This window comes from Rhopalosiphum maidis, chromosome 4, assembly GCF_003676215.2.
Source record: "Rhopalosiphum maidis isolate BTI-1 chromosome 4, ASM367621v3, whole genome shotgun sequence".
Taxonomy (NCBI): domain Eukaryota; kingdom Metazoa; phylum Arthropoda; class Insecta; order Hemiptera; family Aphididae; genus Rhopalosiphum; species Rhopalosiphum maidis.
In genome coordinates this window covers 7,216,933-7,238,016 of record NC_040880.1, presented here as the reverse complement: position 1 = coordinate 7,238,016, position 21,084 = coordinate 7,216,933, and the positions used below count along the sequence as shown (strand labels likewise).

Genomic DNA, 21,084 nt, shown 5'->3' with positions numbered 1-21,084 from the left:
ATCATTTTATAATACAGGATACTTGAATATTGAGACTTGTGAGTATGAAGTTACGCATTACCAATACGTTATATATTATGATTAGTCATTGGATCATATTCTATACATTTACATTGATATGCTACAACATTGAATGTTATAGCATATATTTTTTTATAATTTAAAATAAGAAATTTTTAATTTGTAAAAATAAATACATAGACGTACGTAAATGTAATATTTGAGGCAAGAGTGCAAGAAATTGGGATGCATAGATGGGGAAGTTACCTAGAGTCAGCACTTCAAGTAGTATATCTATACAATTTTTATAAAAACTTTGAATTAATATTACCACCATGGTCGAGCTTATTATTTTAAATTTTTAAATTAAATAGGATTTTTCTTTAAGAACCAAACATAAACGACTTTTCATAGAAACACTGATTGGTTTTGACATATTTTGATACAAATTCCCGTGTAATGCACTTAAAATGTTTTCTTTTGAATAGAAATAAAACAATATTGACAGCAGTTTTTTGTTTATATTTATTGATTTGTAATTTTTGATATAGGTATATATTAGGTAAATAGTATATGTATACTGGACTGGTCTCGAGTGTTTGGAGTTCAAAAAAAAGGAGAGACTGTTTTATTATCAATAGAAAACTGTAGCATTTTAAAAATACAAAACATTATTGTACAATTTACGATTTTATTGTATAGATATGTGACGTTTCGTCTCTCGAGTATATTTTTACAATAACCAGCGAAAATATCGATCGAAATCAGCCATCGATTGTACCCTGTACAAATGTGTATACCTAAGTTTCTAATATTTATTTTATTTTTTTTCCCGGAAAAATGCAATTTCTCACTTGGTGGTTGCACGTATTCAATTGCGACTGTGTCGCATGAAGTTTGATCGATAAATCGGTAACTAGGTCGCGACACAAGCCGGTCGTGTTCAGAATATTCGGAATATTATGTTCAAATTGTACGTACACAGCCATATTATAATAATATGTCCCACGCAACGGCAACGACGTTTACAATTACGACTTCAAATGCAACGACGACCACTTCGGTTGTCACGTCGTCGTCGTTAGTACAACCGAACACTTCCATCATTACAACTGGAGTAGGCTCGCAATCGACCACCGCGGCATTGTCGTCATCGACGTCAACTTGCACTGCCGCAGCCATAGCTGATGCTTTTGATATATTCGACCATAGTGGCAATAGGACCATCGACGTACGTGAACTGGGCACGGTACTCCGTTACTTGGGTAAGACAGTATATATACAATAATATGTATCCACAATGTACTATACTATGATTCGGTAAAGAGTACCCAGAGATAGAGACACTCTTTTACTCTGTAGAGTAAAATATCTACAGAGATTACTGATATAATAGTAAAAAACCACGCTAAATAGTTTACATGGTGGTTGTTTGAACAGTGCACATTATTTATTTCTCGTTAAATGTAAGTTTATATAACGTAATATATGTATAAAATCCACATTCTACCATAAAATTATAATTTTTTTTTACTTTTTTAAATGGCAACATCCGTTTTTATTTTAAATTTCCTAGAAGAATTTTAAAGATTTCAACATATTAACATTTTAATTTTTATATTAGTATAGTTGGGAAAACTGGGGGAAGAATGAAAGAAATTGTTTTTGATACCTAAACAATTATAACCATAAAAAATTGTAAAAATAATATTTTTAATATAATATATTTTTACTAAAATAAAAAATCATCAACATTTAGAGAAAAAGACTAAAATTACTTATTAGATTATATACCATTAATATATTAGACAGTGCCAATTCTGAAAATTATTATTTATTTCAAAAAATATTAGTTAAAAGAATTTTTATTAATATTTCAAGAAATTACAGTTATTAATTTTTGACTAACAAAAAAAAATTCGATGATATAAAAATTAGGGTGTTTAAATATTCTTGTTTTTTTTTCTTTTTTTTTTAATTTTTTATATATAGGTATTAAAAATAAACTGGGTGCTTTAGACACCCTAAAATATCAACTAGATCCCATTTCCCAACAGAAATTACTCTATAAGTAGATAATAAAAGAATAATTTGATAATGTTTAACACACTTTTCTTGATGTGATTCGATTTTAAATCTAAGCGTTTTCAAATACTTGATTATTTATAATGAAAAGTATTAAATAATATTTAGAAAGATAGAACCTTAGAATAAATGTATAATAATAATTAATAGATACCAATATAATTAATTGATTATTCACGTTAGTTTTAGTCTTATACATTTTATAGCTAATACAGATATTTTTCAAAAATATAGTTGGTTAACATTGTTAATAAAGTTTAAATTTGAAATTGAGACGACTTCATGAACTTACAGACGAAATGATGTTAAACTTTTAGTAAACAACACTGATCCACCACAACATACGACGTCCTTAACGTTTGTTTACTGATTGAAGATTTATGATATATAATCTATGTCGTATGTACTATAGAATGCAAACCTACCGATATTATAGATTTAATATTGGCCTAGGTAGTTTTATACCATGTAATGTACGCACAGTCATCGATACGAATTTGGTCACTTGTACAGTTGTTGTACTACAATAGATTCTTATTATGTCGAACGTCATAATCTCGAATTTTGTTATCTCAAACAACATTGAAATCCCTTTGAAACTATCATTACGCTTAATAGCGTTTTGTTCTCGATAACTCGAAATAAAATTAATTGTTGTTCGTTATCTCGAATACAAAAATAATATTTTTATTATGGCGAGAATAAAAAAATAAACGGTATATTCGGTGTAACGATTGTAATTGTATACGTTCGTAATCAATATTTGTAGTAATTAATTTAAAATATAGTGAAATAGAAAATAAACATAAATTAAATGTATTTACAATTAATTTTTACATTCTTAAAAAGAACAAAAGTAATATTAAACAAACTTTAATGAGAGATTTAAAAAAAATATTATTTTTTTCATTACTTTAGTTTATTGATATGTATGTAGCACTTTAAGTATTTAAATTATGCACTCTAAGCATTTAAATCATTTTCCAAATTTCTTAAGAATTTTATTAAAACTCGATATCTTGATGTTTTCGGTACTATGAACTTTTTTCTGTTACCCTTGAGATTCGAAATAACGTGAATCTACTGTACAAACTATAAAATGTATTATATACGGAATATCTATTAAAGTGTATATCTATAACTATTATATTTTGGTTATTGATCGTTGCGTGAGCAAAATCCTTCAGGAGCTGTTTGATGAATATTAGTTATTTAGTCACGTACAATTATTATACAGAATACATAATTTTATTGGTATAATAATATAACGTTCAATAGATTCAAAGATTATGATATTTTTAAAAATGGTTATAATAGGTTACGTACCGTCACAGGCTGACCTGAGGGAACTTGCGGTAAACGTTGAAGACCACGAAGCGACTGGTACTGTACATCTGGCGGCATTTTTACCGTATGTTGAAAACGCCATTAGTGAATACAAGTAAGATAGATCGGTTACTTATTAATATTTTAATGTACATACAAATTAATAAAGAAATACGCAAATTTATTTTCATGTAATTAATTTATGAAAATTCAATACCTTTAATAATTAAGAACTGTTTGATTGGAAAACACTTAAAAAGTATTATAGAAATAGATTGCCATAGAAAAGTATATTTTTAGGTATTCAAATTAAAATGACGAGAGTACGAGAATGTAAGAGACTTGATATTTTTTTTTAAGTTGAAAAATATTTCACCTTTCATTTTTTATTTTGTGTGTGTATCTAGTTTTGGGTTTTTATGTATAATTTATTTTAATTTTAATTGCATTTACAGTATAAAAAAAACCAAGTTTTTTATCAACATAATATCTAATATGCCCGTAGAATTTAATTAGTTATAGTTCTAAGCTCAAATTAATTAACAAAAAACTAAAATATTCATATAATAATATAATACTTTAGAATAAAGTTTATGTTTAATATAATTCTTTGCTGGTCTAGACGATTAATATTGGATACAGTAAATTAATATTTTTTAAATAGATGTTAATAACTTTTAGACGTCTACAATTGTGTAGTAAAATTATTGTTCCATTACTTTATTATTTATTATATTATCATTAGATTGAAATGTTTAAAATATCATAGTTTTTTGTTTTTGTAAGAATATACCGAAGATATACGTAGTTTATCTTAAGTAACAGATTGTGACATTAAAAATGGTTTATCATAATCTTTGATACACAAAGATACCGCGTCTAAATGTATTTTTTCTCTTCCACCGAAGTCCGACATTTAACCATTGATTTAGAATTTTTTCTTTTTAAATTAGATCTAAGACTAGAACTTTCTGAAGAAAATATTTGATAACCAGAACAGAAAAAACTAAAATATACCGTGTCTCTAGTATACACTGCACTGCAAACTGTGCTTTGACGTTATTTATTATAAATACATTGTGACATTATTTCACAACAGGTATCAGCCAGCGTCGGCGTCCGAATTACTAAGCGCATTTCGTGCATTGGATCCTGAAAGGACCGGCACCATAAGCCGCGATTGTATGGAATCGGCGCTCAGACATGACGGAGAACCGTTCGAAGACGAAGAACTAGAGGAAATGATGTCCGCCGCTGCTGTAGAAACAGCCGCAGGTGGCATCGTCATACCATACGAACTCTACATCAATAAAATTTTAGTGAGTTTGGCTCTGCAGTCCCATTTTTGTTTTATTTCCCACCGACATACAATATACACGTGATAATACATTAGCTATAATCGTGTGCTTAATATCGTAATTATCGTAAAATGTATCATAATACAGTAGGCGAGTTGTAGGCCACAGTATATTTTGCTGTTTGAAAATTAAAACAAAATATTTGATGTAAAATTATAATTAAAATTACTCTTAAAATGATTTATTAGTTTTATTCGTTCGAGGATATACCCCTGATCAAGACCGTAGCCAGAAAAATTTCTTTTTTTTTTTTGGAGGAGGGGAAAAGTAATGTAATAGTTACGTTAACTATGTTAGTTAGTTATATTTAAAGTATAAATATGTTATATTATACAAGTTTTAAATATAATATACATTTAAACCTATTCTATCTTATTTCAAGAAAACATTTCGAGGTGGGGTCTGAACCCTGAACCCCAATGGCTAAGCCCTTGTCCCTGATATACTCGTTTATTAGTTTTGAATGATATTTTCATGTAAATTAAAACATTTTTATGTTTGAAAAATAATTGAAAGTATCATTTTAACGTAAACATAATTACGATATTATTATGAAAAAAAAAATGGTTTCACACAGAAAGAACCCAAAACACTATAGATCAGATACTAAGTCTTAATCAATAGAATAATTTTAATTATGCAATATCGTTCATGTATTATATTTTTTCAATTTATGAATGAATAAAAACGATATTGTATATAGTTTTAGTTTAAGTTCTTTACGATTTATGATGTAAAATTGGTTTCTTAACTTTAACTATTAACACATTATTTATGGATGTATTGCCTCTTTTTAAGCATGTTCACACCATTTTAAATATTTGTACATAACTAGTATGTATACTTATAGTTAAACATTTTTTTTTTTTTATATTCATACACTTAAAACTATACAATAATAATATTATAATAACAAGTTCAACAATAATATGCCTTGATTCTTTCCACAACTTAAAACATGTCACGCAAAGATACAAACAGTTGATCATTGTTATGAATTGGTAGTCAGATAATTTGAGTAAAAATATATTGATTTACATAAATTATTGAAATTTGAACAAAGAAGTAGTTTTTTAATTATTCTGAGAATATGATAAAATACTTTATACATGTCTATAAAAAATACTATTTTATATTTTTGAACAAAAGTATTTTACTATAACAATATTTATTAGAATATTTTTTTCAATATCATCACAGTGTGTGCTAATGTAAAAAAATCTTATAAGTGTTTAAATACTAAATATTTTTAATTCGGTTCTAGACTCGATTTTGAGAATATACATTAATTATGTAGTATACTGGTATAAAGTTATTTGTCTTATGTTTAATTATATACTCATTTAGATAATGTATGAAGACTATTAACCAAGAAAAATTTAGTAATATTCTCATTAACTTTTTATTACTTTTTTGTTTTTTTTTTCGTTTTGGGACTGACGGTCGATGACTGCGAGAACAGTTTTTTGCATTACTTCCACGATGCACTATCATCGTTTATTATGTAATTAATAATGTACATACATGATTTCTCTTCAAATAATGAAATAACACTACAATAACAAGAGTCATAAGTAATAATTTTTTTCAATTCGATAAAATACAATTGATAAGTGCAATTAGTGGAAATTAGAATTTTTTATTTTTTGAAACTTTTAAAAAAATAACCTTATGGCGCTTCGTAATTTTTATGTTATAACGATGCGTTTGGTTTTATTATAAAAGCTATATTATATAATTATTCTTCAATTTCTAACTATATGTTCCTATAGTTAGAAATTGAAGAAGAATTTTTCAGAGTTTACTTTAAATAATATATTTAAAACATGAATTTTTTCCATGTCGTGTCTTTTACTACTTAATGATTAGGTTTTTGAATTTTAGCTTTTATTTAATCAAGCAAAATAACAAATTCAATAGATAAATTGTTATCTTTTTGTTTCCAGTTATAAATTCTATAACGTTCCAATGATTAAACAAGAAAATGTAAATTTTCATATTATTATTATTATTATTATAATTACCAGTTATTATACTATTTAAATAAATTACAGTCTTTGTCTTATATTTTCTACCAATGCCATTCCTCTAAAAGTGGTAATATAAAACGCAAACATATAATATATATTATACAAACATATTATTCAGGTAATTTATATTTTTTTGAATAATTATTGTACTCTCAATGAACAATTCGTTTAAATTAATTAACATTATTAATCTAATATTAAAAATCTAGAATATAAACACAATGATAGTACGTATAATTAATTATTAAGCAAAAAAAAAAACAAAACTCAAATCATAAAGAAGATGAAAATAAAGTTTTTTTTAATATATAGGTATTTTAATTGATGTATTTGATAATAATCAAATATTTATTTGGACATCTATATAATTATAAATAGTATATATATTTTATCGATAACCCATAAAATAAATTATTTTACTATTTTTCTAAGATTCGACAACATTTTCTTTTATTGTTTATGATAATATTTGTATTATTTTGTTTTAAAACCAAAAATGATAATAATTATTAGGGTTGTGAATTTAATGCACTAAAAATCTTTAATAAATGCATTTAAAATTGAAACATCATTCAATTCCTCATCAAAATAATAACTCAATAAAAAAAATTGTCTGTAGTCCACCATTTGATGATATCTGTTCTATAGCAACACAATCTATTGCTAAAATATATGGTGTAATTAATTTAGTACAAAAATAGACTGATAATGTGCTGTTGCGTTATTGTACGTATTTTATTTTATGTCGAAAATAAATAAATAAATAAGTGACTTATAGATTTATACCTATCCTCAGATAGTTTAGGTATTAATAAAATCCATTATGTGTTGTCAAGTACATTTTAGTTTAGAGATACAAGTTTTAATTTTGTATTACATGTACAAAATTAATGTTCTCACCATTTATCTGAAGTTTTCATGAGTTTCGTGGAAACACCAGATGTAATTTATAAAACATTTATTCATCAATCTTAGAGAAGAGTAGTTGTAGTACAAAACAACTACCAAGATTTAGTTGGTTGGAAGGGTGGAGGACTGACAGACGTAATGAGAAAGTAAATGCAATGAAAATCTAAAACACGCATTTATTGTATTGTCATGATACACTGATTTCATAACAATATGATATATTTGTTTTTGAAATAATACGAACGATTTGACAGCTTATACTATGACAAATATATATTTATAGAAATTGATGCTTTGAAAAGATTCAATGAAAGTATATTATATATATATATATATATATATATATATATATATAATATATAAGAATTATGATTTAAATCACGTACAACTTTAGCTTAACATCACTAACATTGAAAGTCTTGATTTTTTGCAAATGTTTTTTCATTCTAATTAATATCCTGTAATCGTTTTTTTTTTTTCAATTTATTTATTCAAAATGACGAATCAAGTGAGCGTAGTGACCACTTAACATTCAAATTTATTAGTTAATACATTTACAACAAATTAATAATTGTATTATTTATATGATTAGACAAATCTCTATGAACGCAAGGCAATTCTTTTTTTTTTTTGAAAATCTAATAAAATTGAAAATTGATGAACATTTACCTCATATAGTATCAGATGATATAATGTACTCAAGATGAAAATAGCAGTTAGTTGAGTAACTGTAAGTGGAGTTTGGTTTGAAATCCAAGTACTATAATATGTACCTTTAGCTACATAAAAATCCACAATGAAATACGATATATTATTATTTTTGTTTTTGCACTCAGCGTTATAGTTTTCTAATGTACATTAACATTATCACTTCTCAATTTACTTCATTCACAAAACATTTCGTACATTTTTACCCAAGTGATTTATAACACTATATATGATATGCATAAAACATTATTAGAATAATTTTAATTGTTGTTAAACCGTTAGTAGACAATGCATCGGCAATGTGATTCCTATCTACAAGAGGCGTGAAAATTAAACTAATAGACAAAAACAATTTTTACTAAAAGTCAAGTAAGAAAGTAATTTATTGTAGGTAGTAACGTTTTATAACAGTAATAAAGTAAAATAGGGTAAAGTAGGTTATCACTTTTCTGTACAATTTTAGATATGGAGTGCACTTCATCTTTGAGTAAGTTACTGTAATACATGCATTGAATTTGAATTCAATAATAAATCATTACACGAGAAAAGTGACTCTGAGTGATGATGATCTGTCAGTCTATATTACCGGTTGTATTTCAATGTATGTTTTTGTATATATATAGTTATTAAGTAATTTATTTTATATTATTATTACGATAGGCGATTCAATTTATTTCCAAACTTATTAAATTCTTAATAATTAAATGATTATTATAAAAGTATAAATGTATACCATATTATTTTATTATTATTAACTTTTGAGTCAATAATTCCTTACCATAGAAATATGAGAATAAGTTCATAATATGTATAGGAAATAGCTCGAAATTAATATAAATATTTTAAAATGTCATTATGACATATATTTATAATTTACATACAAGTTTTGAGTAACTCGAAAACGTTAATTGTCTGTATATGTAATAATAGCTCAAAATGATTCAAAATATTATAAAAATTAGATCATATTTAAAAAATACTAATGTAATCATTTGGTAAAAATGTCAAGTATATAAATTTATTGTTTGTTGAATTATATAAAAGTAAAAAAGTCAATTTGGTCAAAAACTAGTTTTGCGTAATAATTCCGAATTTTCCTTATTTTTTTATTTGTTTTTCCAAACTACTAAGTAAAGTACAGAGAAATTTACTTTTGACCCACTTAAGTACCAATTATATTTACTTTCCTACCAAAAAATATATTGAAGTTGAAGATGTTTAAGTTTATTTACCACTCCAAAATTTGATGATAGATAAAAATTAAAACAGAACACACATCATTGTAAAATCAATACATTCATAGCTTTGCCTCAGAATTTAAAATTGTGGTACCACGTGTGCTCCATACCACCGGGTTGCTCACGTGTCACACATTTCCTATCGTTACGTCATTCTGCTGATGACAATAACATCATGTTGTAGCTGTTATATAAATAATACCTTTTTATTTTTCGAACTTGCACTAACATAAAAATAAAAGTAAAATAAACAGAACTGTAATAAAGATTTATACTTGACTTTATATTTCGTCTTTTTTCAGGTGACAAAATGGGACACAGAACAGTATGGTAGTAATACTACAACTGTAACTACCACTAACTCAAAAATATCGAATAAAAAATAAGTCATAATATTAAAATTTATATAGATAATACAGTCATTTTGTATCAAACTTTATGTAGGTACTTATTTTTATAATTTTTTTTAAAAGATATTAACAATTCTTGGACTTTTTTATTAGTGTATGGTTATAATTTTATTATTTTTACATTCGTGAATAAAAATGTGCGTATTATATAATATTTAAATAAAAATACTTATAATTGACACATCTTAATGGTTTTGTTCGTTGATTACAAACACTTAAAATATTATAATTGATAGCTGGATCATAATGAATATTAATAGATAATACAATTTGATAAGTGATAACCAATTAATATTTAAAAATGTTTAGTAATTAGCGATTGTTTCCCTTGAACTTTTGGTTGTTGAAAGTCGATTGTATTATAAAAGTCTTGTTGTTTATATAGACTATACTACAATATACCAATAATGTCAAGTTGTAAATATTTGTCATTCATGTTTCGCATCAATTGCGAAATTTTTTTATTTTCTTTACTGTCCTTGTATTGTTGTATTTAATCTTAAATATAATGAATAATAGATAGTTTTAATTTATAATTGTAATAACTCAAATAATACCGTTAATATTTAGTGTTTCTTGTATAGTTATTTTTTTGATGCTGAATAGTAACCTGACAAAGCAAACAAGTATTTTATTTTTCTTAAACACAAGTTCAAATTATAATTCAATTTACGAGAAAAATCTTTAGAAATACTGATCTCTATTAAATAAATACAAGCATATTATACATTATAATAAAATATTAATTTCTGATTCTGTATTTTGTGCCCTATATCGATGTGTGTGGCACTCTATAATCTGCATTCTACGCTCATTGAATAAATATTTTGTTTTCGAGATCGACTTGTGTCCCACATGCGTTTACTATAAGAATATCTACACGTAAAAATTAAACGCGTAATACATACTTTTAAAACAGACATTAACTCTTGTTTAGAAAACACACTTTTCGAGAGCGACACGGCCTCACAATAAAGGTAAGTACATCGTATTAGTGTTTAGAATCAGAGACTGGTTTCTTTCGTCCGCATAATCATTAATCACTGACAGCTAGCGGTAACGATAGTTTTAAAGTGATTACTTACCTAGTTACCTACGATTGAACACGCTTTAACTCCGCACAAACATTTTTAACAATCATAATGAAGCCCAAACCGCTCAAAGTGAACATCGACACGAGATTAGATATTATATTCATTACGTCGCAATATCATTTTAGTTGGTCGAATTCTCGGCGGTGTTTACTTCCAAAAAAAGAAACAAAAATCTATAGAACGATACTACGGTTGCTTTAAAAAAAAAAACGTAACCGACGTGTAGGTTAAGGCCGCGGAAAATGTGTTGCGTACGAACACGGATGTCTCTAGTAAATGGACGTCATTACGACTACACTAATAACGGCGTGCTAATCGAAGTAGCACATGGCGTATTTTAGCAGTTGATAATAGTTTGAGGAAAAGGGAAAACATAAAACGGTTAAGCTGTTTGTTGTTGTAATTTTTTCGTTGGATGACGTGAATTTATCTTTCGGGAAAATTGAAACCTGTCCATGTGCAGAGCTATTCGCGCGTATTCATAATTATTTCTATATTGTTTCTCAGAGTGTGCCGCGTGTTCAACCGCGGGTGATGGTCGGGCATGAAAGGTTTAAATAAAATACTTATTACAACGGTCTGGCGTGGGCACAACAACAATGACTGTACCTGCTAATGACCCGACCTACGACTGCGAGTACCTATCTATATACCTAATATATTTATGTATTATAATTGTATTGATGCGGTGCGTCAAGCCGCGGGGGTTGTACAGCGCCGTCGAGTGGGAGGCGGGTGGCGAAAGTAATCGGCTTAATGGTCTTTAAGAAAATGTCTACAAAGAGAAATAGACGACAGCATAAGTAAAACTAATCCTGAAATATTTGACGAGATTTTTCGAATTAATTCCTTTTCATGCCCCGTGCACACCCGGTCCACAGGACGACTGCGTTATAAATTAGCGCGTTCTCTTGTACACTTGTTGTGTCGAGCGAAACGTTATAACGACCGAAATACAGCCCGCCCGAAACGAATTAATATTTGTACTCGTGTAAAACGCATATCATTGTGCATAATATATTATGTGAACCAGCACTGCCCATCCGATCGTTTATTAATACGTCGTGTGGTTTGCTATATTATTAGGGTGAAAAAAAAAATTCAACCATTTCGGACGTTAAACAAATAAATAAAATACACTGACCGGTGGCGTGGCTGTATGTTTTTTGTTCGGTTCGACGGGCGAGGGTTCCAAATATTAATGTAATCGCATTGACGACATGAAATTAAATTGTATTCGGTCGGTAAACTATTCGCGAACCGAAATCAATAAAACTTTTTTAGCACTCATATCCGTGCATACAAGTCTAACAAATTATTCGTAACGCTCGTGTGGTTTATTAATTTATATTAAATTATATCAACATAATGTATCCATATGTATATATGCACATATTATTATAATATTATCATTATTGGCGTGGGATTAACAATAATTTCATAAAATAAATAAAATTATAAATAAACATATAATACGTTTTGCCATTGAACACCATTTAATCGTTTTTACTTCTCGACTTAACATACATTATTAGCATCATCTTTTTAATATTATCATTTTATGATTACACATGCTTGTTCTAATAGGGACGTCGGAACAATAAAAATGTCTAATAAAAATAAGCACACGCGCAATATAGACGATTTCCTTTTAAAAAACCTTTGCATACAATTTATAACGAAAAAAAAATTAAACTCAAACATATTATTTTATTATCGTAAAAAAGGTTTTTAATGTTAATAGCTGCAAAAAAAGTCATACGGCCGAGTTGTGGTTGAGCAACATTGTTTTTAATCGTACTTCATATTTATTATTTATCACTATTGTATATTTATTTGAGTTTATTCTATAAATCATACAAACAAAGAAGGACATTATCGTATTTTTCTGATTAACTTGTACCAATTTTATTGAATATTAATATTATATAAAACACCTAGACAGCCGACTGCCTATTAAATTCCCATTGGAACGTTGAAGCTGTGCAATATTTACAAAATATCTTGATTGGTAAAACACAGAGTATTAACGAAAATATAACGAACGTTAAATATACTCGTACAATACAATAATTGTAGATATTGCCTGTTGGTATGTAGCAGTCGATTTCAAAAATATCGTTTAGTCAGCTATCTATTTTTTTTTCTTTTATATACCTCTATGGTTATTGGCATATTATGTTGAATAAAAAACTAATTTTGATTTCGTATGCCATTAGCTTTTTACAATTTTCATTAAAATTTTTTTTAAATATTAAAATATTTTAATTATTTTTTAGAATCAGCTCCAGCGCCGCACATAAAGTGTTAGTGATATTGTGTACACTCTTCTGAGTTACTCATACGTCATACTCGTGCATACCTCCGCATACTCACGATAATCTGTTAGTGTGTTTTACCATTATGTTTTCTCCGAATGCACAGTGTATATAAGTGGATTTTCTTTTGCCATTAGAAAACTGTATGTTATTCTAGAGTATCGGATTATTGGTCTATTCAATATTTTAGAGTTTTGCGTATTTTTTTTTTCCTTTAGTTTAGATTTATTTATTCGGTTGTATGTTTACCATTTAACCTACATTTTATCTTAAATATGAATTTTATGTCGGTTTAAGTTGTTATACAGAAGTGGTGTATTTATTAGTTTGGTTGCTTTGCTTTAGCTTCTCGGTACACATTTTCTTTTCTTTCCTTAATATAGTTTTTCTATATGCTGAAGCCTGGTATGCAAATAAATGTTATATTTATTCCTTTGTTTCAAGTTTGCATTGTTTTTTCTTACATTAGTTTTGCAATGTCAGCAGTAATTTTTAAGCTTCTCGACGTTGTCAGTGAATTGGCGAGGATAGTGTTATTTTGTGCTGATTTAGTTAGATATTTAAATATTCAACTATTTTGAGGAACTGCTGTGACTTCTGCTGTGTAAACGGAACAATTTCTAGGTAGTTAATATTTAATACTTAATTATGAAGTTTATGTGGATAATTGCTATTTCTACATCTCTTTTTGACTTGAATAATAATAATAATAATTACGTAGTTGAAAATAAGTTGTCATTGACATTTTGTAACATCGGAATTCAACGACATAGTCATATGGCATATTAAAGTGTATTTAATGTAATTACATGGGGCGTAATTAAACTTTAATAACTCAATAAACATAAAATATGTTCACTTTTAATGATAATAATAACAAAAGGCTTATGATGCATTTTCAATAAATAGTATAGAAAATTTCATTTAATAGAAATATAATCAACATTTTTCCATTCAATATAGTTAATCACATTGTTAATGTAAAATTGAATAAAAATATACAGTAATTTGCTTTCAATATAGCATAAACAAAAATATTATATCGACGATTAAAATCATTAATAATAAGTCTTAATCAGAAAATAATATCTATATACTGCTTTATGTGCTACATATAACAACCAACATGGTTATTTTATCCGTACGTGCACTTTAATGTAAATTAGCACTAGAATGTCACAAATGATTAAATACGTAGTCGAGTATTTACAGTTTACATACAAGTACTTTTACATAATATATGTATGTGTATTATTCTTGTATTCATTCAATTTGTTTATTTTTTAAAAATTTTAATGATATAGGTTTATGCGATACGATAGTTTACGTACTACTAAGGAGTAAATGGTCTATTATTCAAAATATCTAATTTAATAGCTCACAGTCCACAGGCAAGAATTCCAGTAATATTTCCTCGTCACAGTAGTTTCTTAATAAGTTTTATATGTAAATAATATGATGATTTATTCATAAATTATGTTGTAATTAAAATGTTTATGTTTAAATTAATATTAAAAAACATACTCGCATAGTGGATTTTTTATTCAAAAAAATGTATACAAATTTAGTATTATCGTCATAATATTCAGCATTATAAAAAATTATCAAATATTTATACTTCAATATGAAAAAAATACGATTAATTATTATTCTGGGAATCACATTTTAATAAAGCAATAGAATTAATGCATCTAGCGTATATCAACAGATATATATATATATATATATATGTTTAATGGGAATATAGGATTAAATATCATAGTTATACCCTCCTACCATGAGAACAATTTTAATTATGAATACCTACTATTTATTAAAAAAATGTATTATTAAATTATATAGATAAGCAAAAATTAAAAATTAAATTAAAAACCCAGACCAGGTTTACACGTAACACATGATTAATATTACTATAATGATTTTGAAACAAATAATACATACTGTTGTGTTCTATATACTGTTTGTAATTTGATTAACGTAAAGAATCGCTGTACAATTTTTTATTCATTTCCTTCGGTAATATTTAAAAAATAATTCTATTTTTTGGTTTACTTATGATATGATTACGGATGGATTCGAAAATACGAGTACATTATATATTATTTAGGTATACACATACTACTATTATCTTACATACGTTGTTATATTAATCATTAAATAACATGCACATTTCACTTACAGCACGCACATCTATATAAAATCATTGGTAGGTTGATTTTTACTTATAACCAAGGTTAGATTAGGTTAGGTTAGGTTACACATTTTTTTTAAATATTTACAATAAATGATAATATTGACATACAATTTACGATAGGCAAATACGTATCAGTAAACGCAATGCTAATGCATTATCATTATCATAACGAACGGACCATCCTGGCCTTTACTTAGATACCTTTGTAAACAAAATATGCATAAATACACACACACACACACACATACACACACATACACTACACTTGGTTTTGAACACGATGAATCATATTTATTTATATTATTTCCAACGCACCAACCAAGCTATATTATATGAGTATATACTCACGTAACTTACCCATATTTATATATATATATATTAATATTCATTTTACGTAGGTATATACCAACAATGTTTATCATAGTTATTATACGTATTTTGTGAGTTTGTATTAGTTTAGTGTATTGCTACATTTATTTTATTTTGAATACCCTTTCGTATAAATTACAACACTTATAATATTTATCATGTGATGGTGTACCTATAGGATATTATAGTGTCGGTAGGTACCTTTAATAAACAGGCTTGATGAAACGTATAGGTAGGTACACAAGAAAGCCGGAAACGATGGTTGGTCGTTCTTTGTAATTTATACGAATGTACGAATACTAATTGGAATATTTTATTACATTTATATTATCCCAGTATTTCAGAATTTAGAAATGAATTATGGTTAAACGCTAGATCTTGTGTGAAATAACAGATTGAACACGCTCCAATATAAAAGGGAATGATTTGTCATCAATTATTTGGAAATACACTTCCTATAGTATTTATATTTTACTATAATATTTAGCCCATTTTACATTCGTTCTGTATTATCACAAAGTTCAACTGTATAACTAATTTTGATTACTTTACAAAATATACAATAATAATCATTCAGCCAGCTACATAATGCACGAATGACAATATAGTTTCGTTGCATTGCTAGTTCCGTGTAATACTAAAATAAGAACTATATTATGTATAGTTACTGGAATACATTGTCAAAATCATGTTTAGTTTCTAATCGGTTTAGATTTAATCTTGCGTCTGGTAGTAAAATATTAGTAATATTTAATATAGTTTTCTATTTAACCACATTTGGTTTTTTTTTTCTAATAAAGCTATTTTATAAAAATAATTTTTTCAAAAACATATTGAATTAATAATACTGTAATACTGTAAATTTAACATAATTATTTCTAAACTAATTGGGATTCAGTGAAGATATTTTTTTTAAGAGATATTTATGATTTATAATAAGTTTGAATTTATATTGCATGTCCGTTCATGTATTTTAGTATTCTTAATCAAATACAATAACATATTATAATTTATAACTGATTTTTTATCTGAGTTATTTACTGTTGACTATATTTATGTATTTAATCCAAATACACAGTATTTTTGTAATAACATAGCCCGTGTCACCAATATTATTTTGTAATAAATCATAAGATGATATAATAGTTTTTAGAAACATCAAAATAAGCTAAAGCAGTAGTTGTTAATTATTTAAGTATTTTAAAATGTATCACATGATCACTGTTCTATTGAAATTTTTGAAACATAACACCCTAAGTAAGTTATCATACTTATATAGTTCTTTATACATCTTTAATTCACATAAATAGTGAACTAATTTATAAAATTATTTTAATTTCATCATAATCTGCTATAACTTTTACAGTTATTAAATATACGTCCCAAAATTATTTATTTTATTAATTTTTTTAGAACTTTAAAAATAAATATTTAGTACACTATTAACTTCTTAATTTGTTTACTATATACTCACTATTAAATAATAATATATTTTTATTTTTTGATCGATGAGGAATTTTTGTTATATATTCAAAACCTACTATAAAGTAAATGAGGCTTTCTACATTTTATTTTTTGTTTCTAATCGTATGTTGATTATTGAGTATATTGTATAAAAATCTGGTTTTGAATTAAAAAGATAAAAAGATAATTTTTAATAATCACAAAAAGAAGAAAAATCAATTTTGTAGTACTATGTCGCATCATAAAATAAAAATAAAATGTATTTTAAATTTACAAAATATTTTTTTTATGATATTATCAGTTTAAACTGAAAAACCTGTTGTGTGTATTTTATTGAAAACATATTTTTATTTGCAAAATTTGTCGAAAACATTATTTTTTATGTCGATTGGTTCCACAATAGTTAAAAATAACAATAGTTATAAAACTGTAAATTGATTTTTTTTATTAAGACTCACGAGTTTCTATAGTTAGATTTGTTTCTCATATACTACACTACACTGTGAGTAATAAACTAAAAACTAACAATATTTTGAAACTCGTTTAATTATATTTTATGTTAAAAATATTTGTAACTTTTATAGATTGGTTTAGATACGTTATATATGTTGACTGGCGACTGTAGATAAATAAGTGGAGTATTAGCTTATGATTTCTTGATTTTTTTCAATATTATATGATAAGAATGTTATAAAATCTAAGTTTAAGGTACCTACTATTTTTTTTCTTAGAAATGCAAATTTTTTTTTACCTATAATATATGGTATCTATAATTGGACAAATATTACGCTGGTATCCTACTTATAAAATTGAAATCAGACCAAATGAAATTTAGTTCTTTACCAAGCTGAATAAAAGTTCCATTTTTACAGATAAAATGTCTAACAAGACTTTGTAATATTATTTCTGTAATTTTAATTGTCTTACTCTTTAAATATATGCATCGTATCTATACATATATAATACAGACTAGATAATTGAACAAAATATACGACGTATTATATTATAATATATTTAATACTTATATAATAACAATTGTGTATTAAAAAAGAATAATATTCAAATAAATTATTCTGAAACGTGATAAATAATCGATTAAATATTGTTTTATTTCTTTATTCCTTAGTAACAATGCTCTATGTACCTACACTCTTGAAAACTATTATATAACCATTGTATAAATTAGCTGTAATTACTAAGTATATTTATATTAGTTTTTACTATATTTTTTTTCAATTTTTGTTTTTATATCGGTATTAATTTAAATATAATATACATTTTTTTTCTTTTAAAAGTATATTATTCTGTTTCTTGCATCTATTTATGGGACCAGGATTTTGTGTAGTTATTCAGATTTATTATTTTATTTTATTTGTACATATAGGGTGAATCGTATATATTACAAAATCCAATTGGAAATCTAACGAATTTTTGACGGGGACTTTATCAAAGAACAAATCAAATCACATAGAATTACCTTCACTCTGCGTAATACACCACAAATCAGTAGATAACTTTGAAATATTTATGAAACATATATTTTCCTGAACCATATATTCCACAGATAATAATTTTTGAATTATCTAAATTTCTATAACATGTCTTTTATATTTTTTACATAATATACATAATATATTATCATATATATTTAAAACAGTTTCGAGTCATCAAAAAAAAAATTTAGAACTTAATATCGAATGCAATGTGAACGCTATGTGCATCAATATACGTATATTATATGCAATAATGAGTGCAAGATTAGATGCCTCATGGCTCATAGTCTAATTGAAAATCTTAGATAACACGATAAGTCCTGAATTTCATTTGAAATGTTTGTTATTATAGTATTTTTTATATTTAATTTGTTACAGCTAACGAAATTAATCAGTGATAAAAATAACAAAAATTAAAAAATATTTTGACTATTAATATTATATTATTTTAAAAAAATTCACAATATCTCATGTATAATAAAGTAGTTAAGTAAACCAATAGGTTTGAATTAAACAAATTAATACTTATTTTGTCTTATTTATTTTTTTATAATGAAATCATTTCTATCTATATTCTTATACGTTTTTGACATTAACAACAACATTGAACGATGTAACGAAAATAACCCATTTCTAAAATAGTAACTACCTGAACTCAAATGTGCGATAATGGCGTGATTATCCACTATTAAGCTATTGATACATAATTTCGCCCCATAATGAATGTGGTTTGGCGGGTATCTGATATTTTATTTTGATAATATTAAAACAATATGTTTTACGTTTAACCTAATTGTATGTGCATTATCCGATTTTCAACAGAAATGGCGTATATATAGCACGATTTTAAATTCAAATCAAAACCTATAAAACTGTAAAACGAGTAAAGCACTCAAATTCATTTTGACTTTTATAATATTGTACGAAGATTCCATGAATATATCCGTACCTAATACATTAATTTTATAACTGCTGATGTTTCTGGGAGTGGAATGGCAACAATTTCCTATTTCGCATTTCCTAAAACAATATTATAATTTTTTTTATTCCCAAAAATAATTATAAGCATTTTCTTTGAAATGTAGTTATGTTCAGTTTTTTTATTTGTACATCTATATTTTTTATGTTTTATTTCATTATCATTTACTTTTTTTTTATTAGTTTTTATTATAATTTAAAGTTTTTTACTTGTACATAGTTAAATATAAGTAGTAAGAAAAAAAATTTAAAAAGCAACAAATATACTTCTTTTGATCTCTCGAAAATATAATATATTTCATATTTTCATCCCATTCCACTTAAATTTAATTTTTTTATTTATGAAAAATAAGTCGTTTTCCATATATTAAATATTTCTATTCTCGTGAATCATTTAAAAGATAGGATATGATACATTTTACGGATCATATAACAACTGTTCGTCAATGTGACATTTAATAATATTTGTTAGAAACATATTATGTATTTAATATATAAATATATATATGTATATGTGTGTGTGTGTGTGTGTGTGTGTGTTTGTGTATATTATTATACTATTATTATTTATTTTAAGTTCTTCAGTAGGAGTTATCAAAGCTAAAAGACATTGATAATTCTCGAAATTTTTACATAGACCTATGATAATCAATATGTATTTTGATAGATTTGAATGGTTTTAACACAATTCAATTGGTATATTATTTTAGATAAAAATATATTTTAAAAAAGGTAATATAATATCTTGTATAGAAACGAAATGAATAAGTATTATATTTTTTTAGCCACATTTTGCTGTTTAAATTCACGAAAAAAGTCTAAAAATTTTAATAAATGTTTTAATAACTATTTATTTAAATATTGAAGTTTTCAATTTCAATATTATATTTTTAGTTCTGAATTCTAAATAATATGATTTATTATCAAACTGTCTTAATTTGTGTTTCAACAACTCATGAATTATTTATTAATTATTTTCAGTGAATCTTCTATAAAATGGTTAGCGAAGGAATCATAAATAATGATCGCATTTAGTGGTGGACGTCTTATAATATTAGTGACCGTATACAGTAACTGGATAACTTCAGAATGACTATTATTTATATGTAC

General features: G+C 25.7%; 1 protein-coding gene across 1 annotated transcript; it reads left to right on the top strand.

Annotated features, from left to right (window-relative positions):
- The first annotated feature begins 1,000 nt into the window (after positions 1 to 1,000).
- LOC113549520 (dynein regulatory complex protein 8-like) lies at positions 1,001 to 10,089 on the top strand. Its single transcript, XM_026950865.1, has 4 exons — positions 1,001 to 1,265; positions 3,403 to 3,526; positions 4,511 to 4,730; positions 9,957 to 10,089. The coding sequence occupies exons 1-4, from the start codon at positions 1,001 to 1,003 to the stop codon at positions 10,038 to 10,040; spliced, it is 693 nt and encodes a 230-aa protein (XP_026806666.1). The 3' UTR covers positions 10,041 to 10,089.
- Positions 10,090 to 21,084: the final 10,995 nt, after the last annotated feature.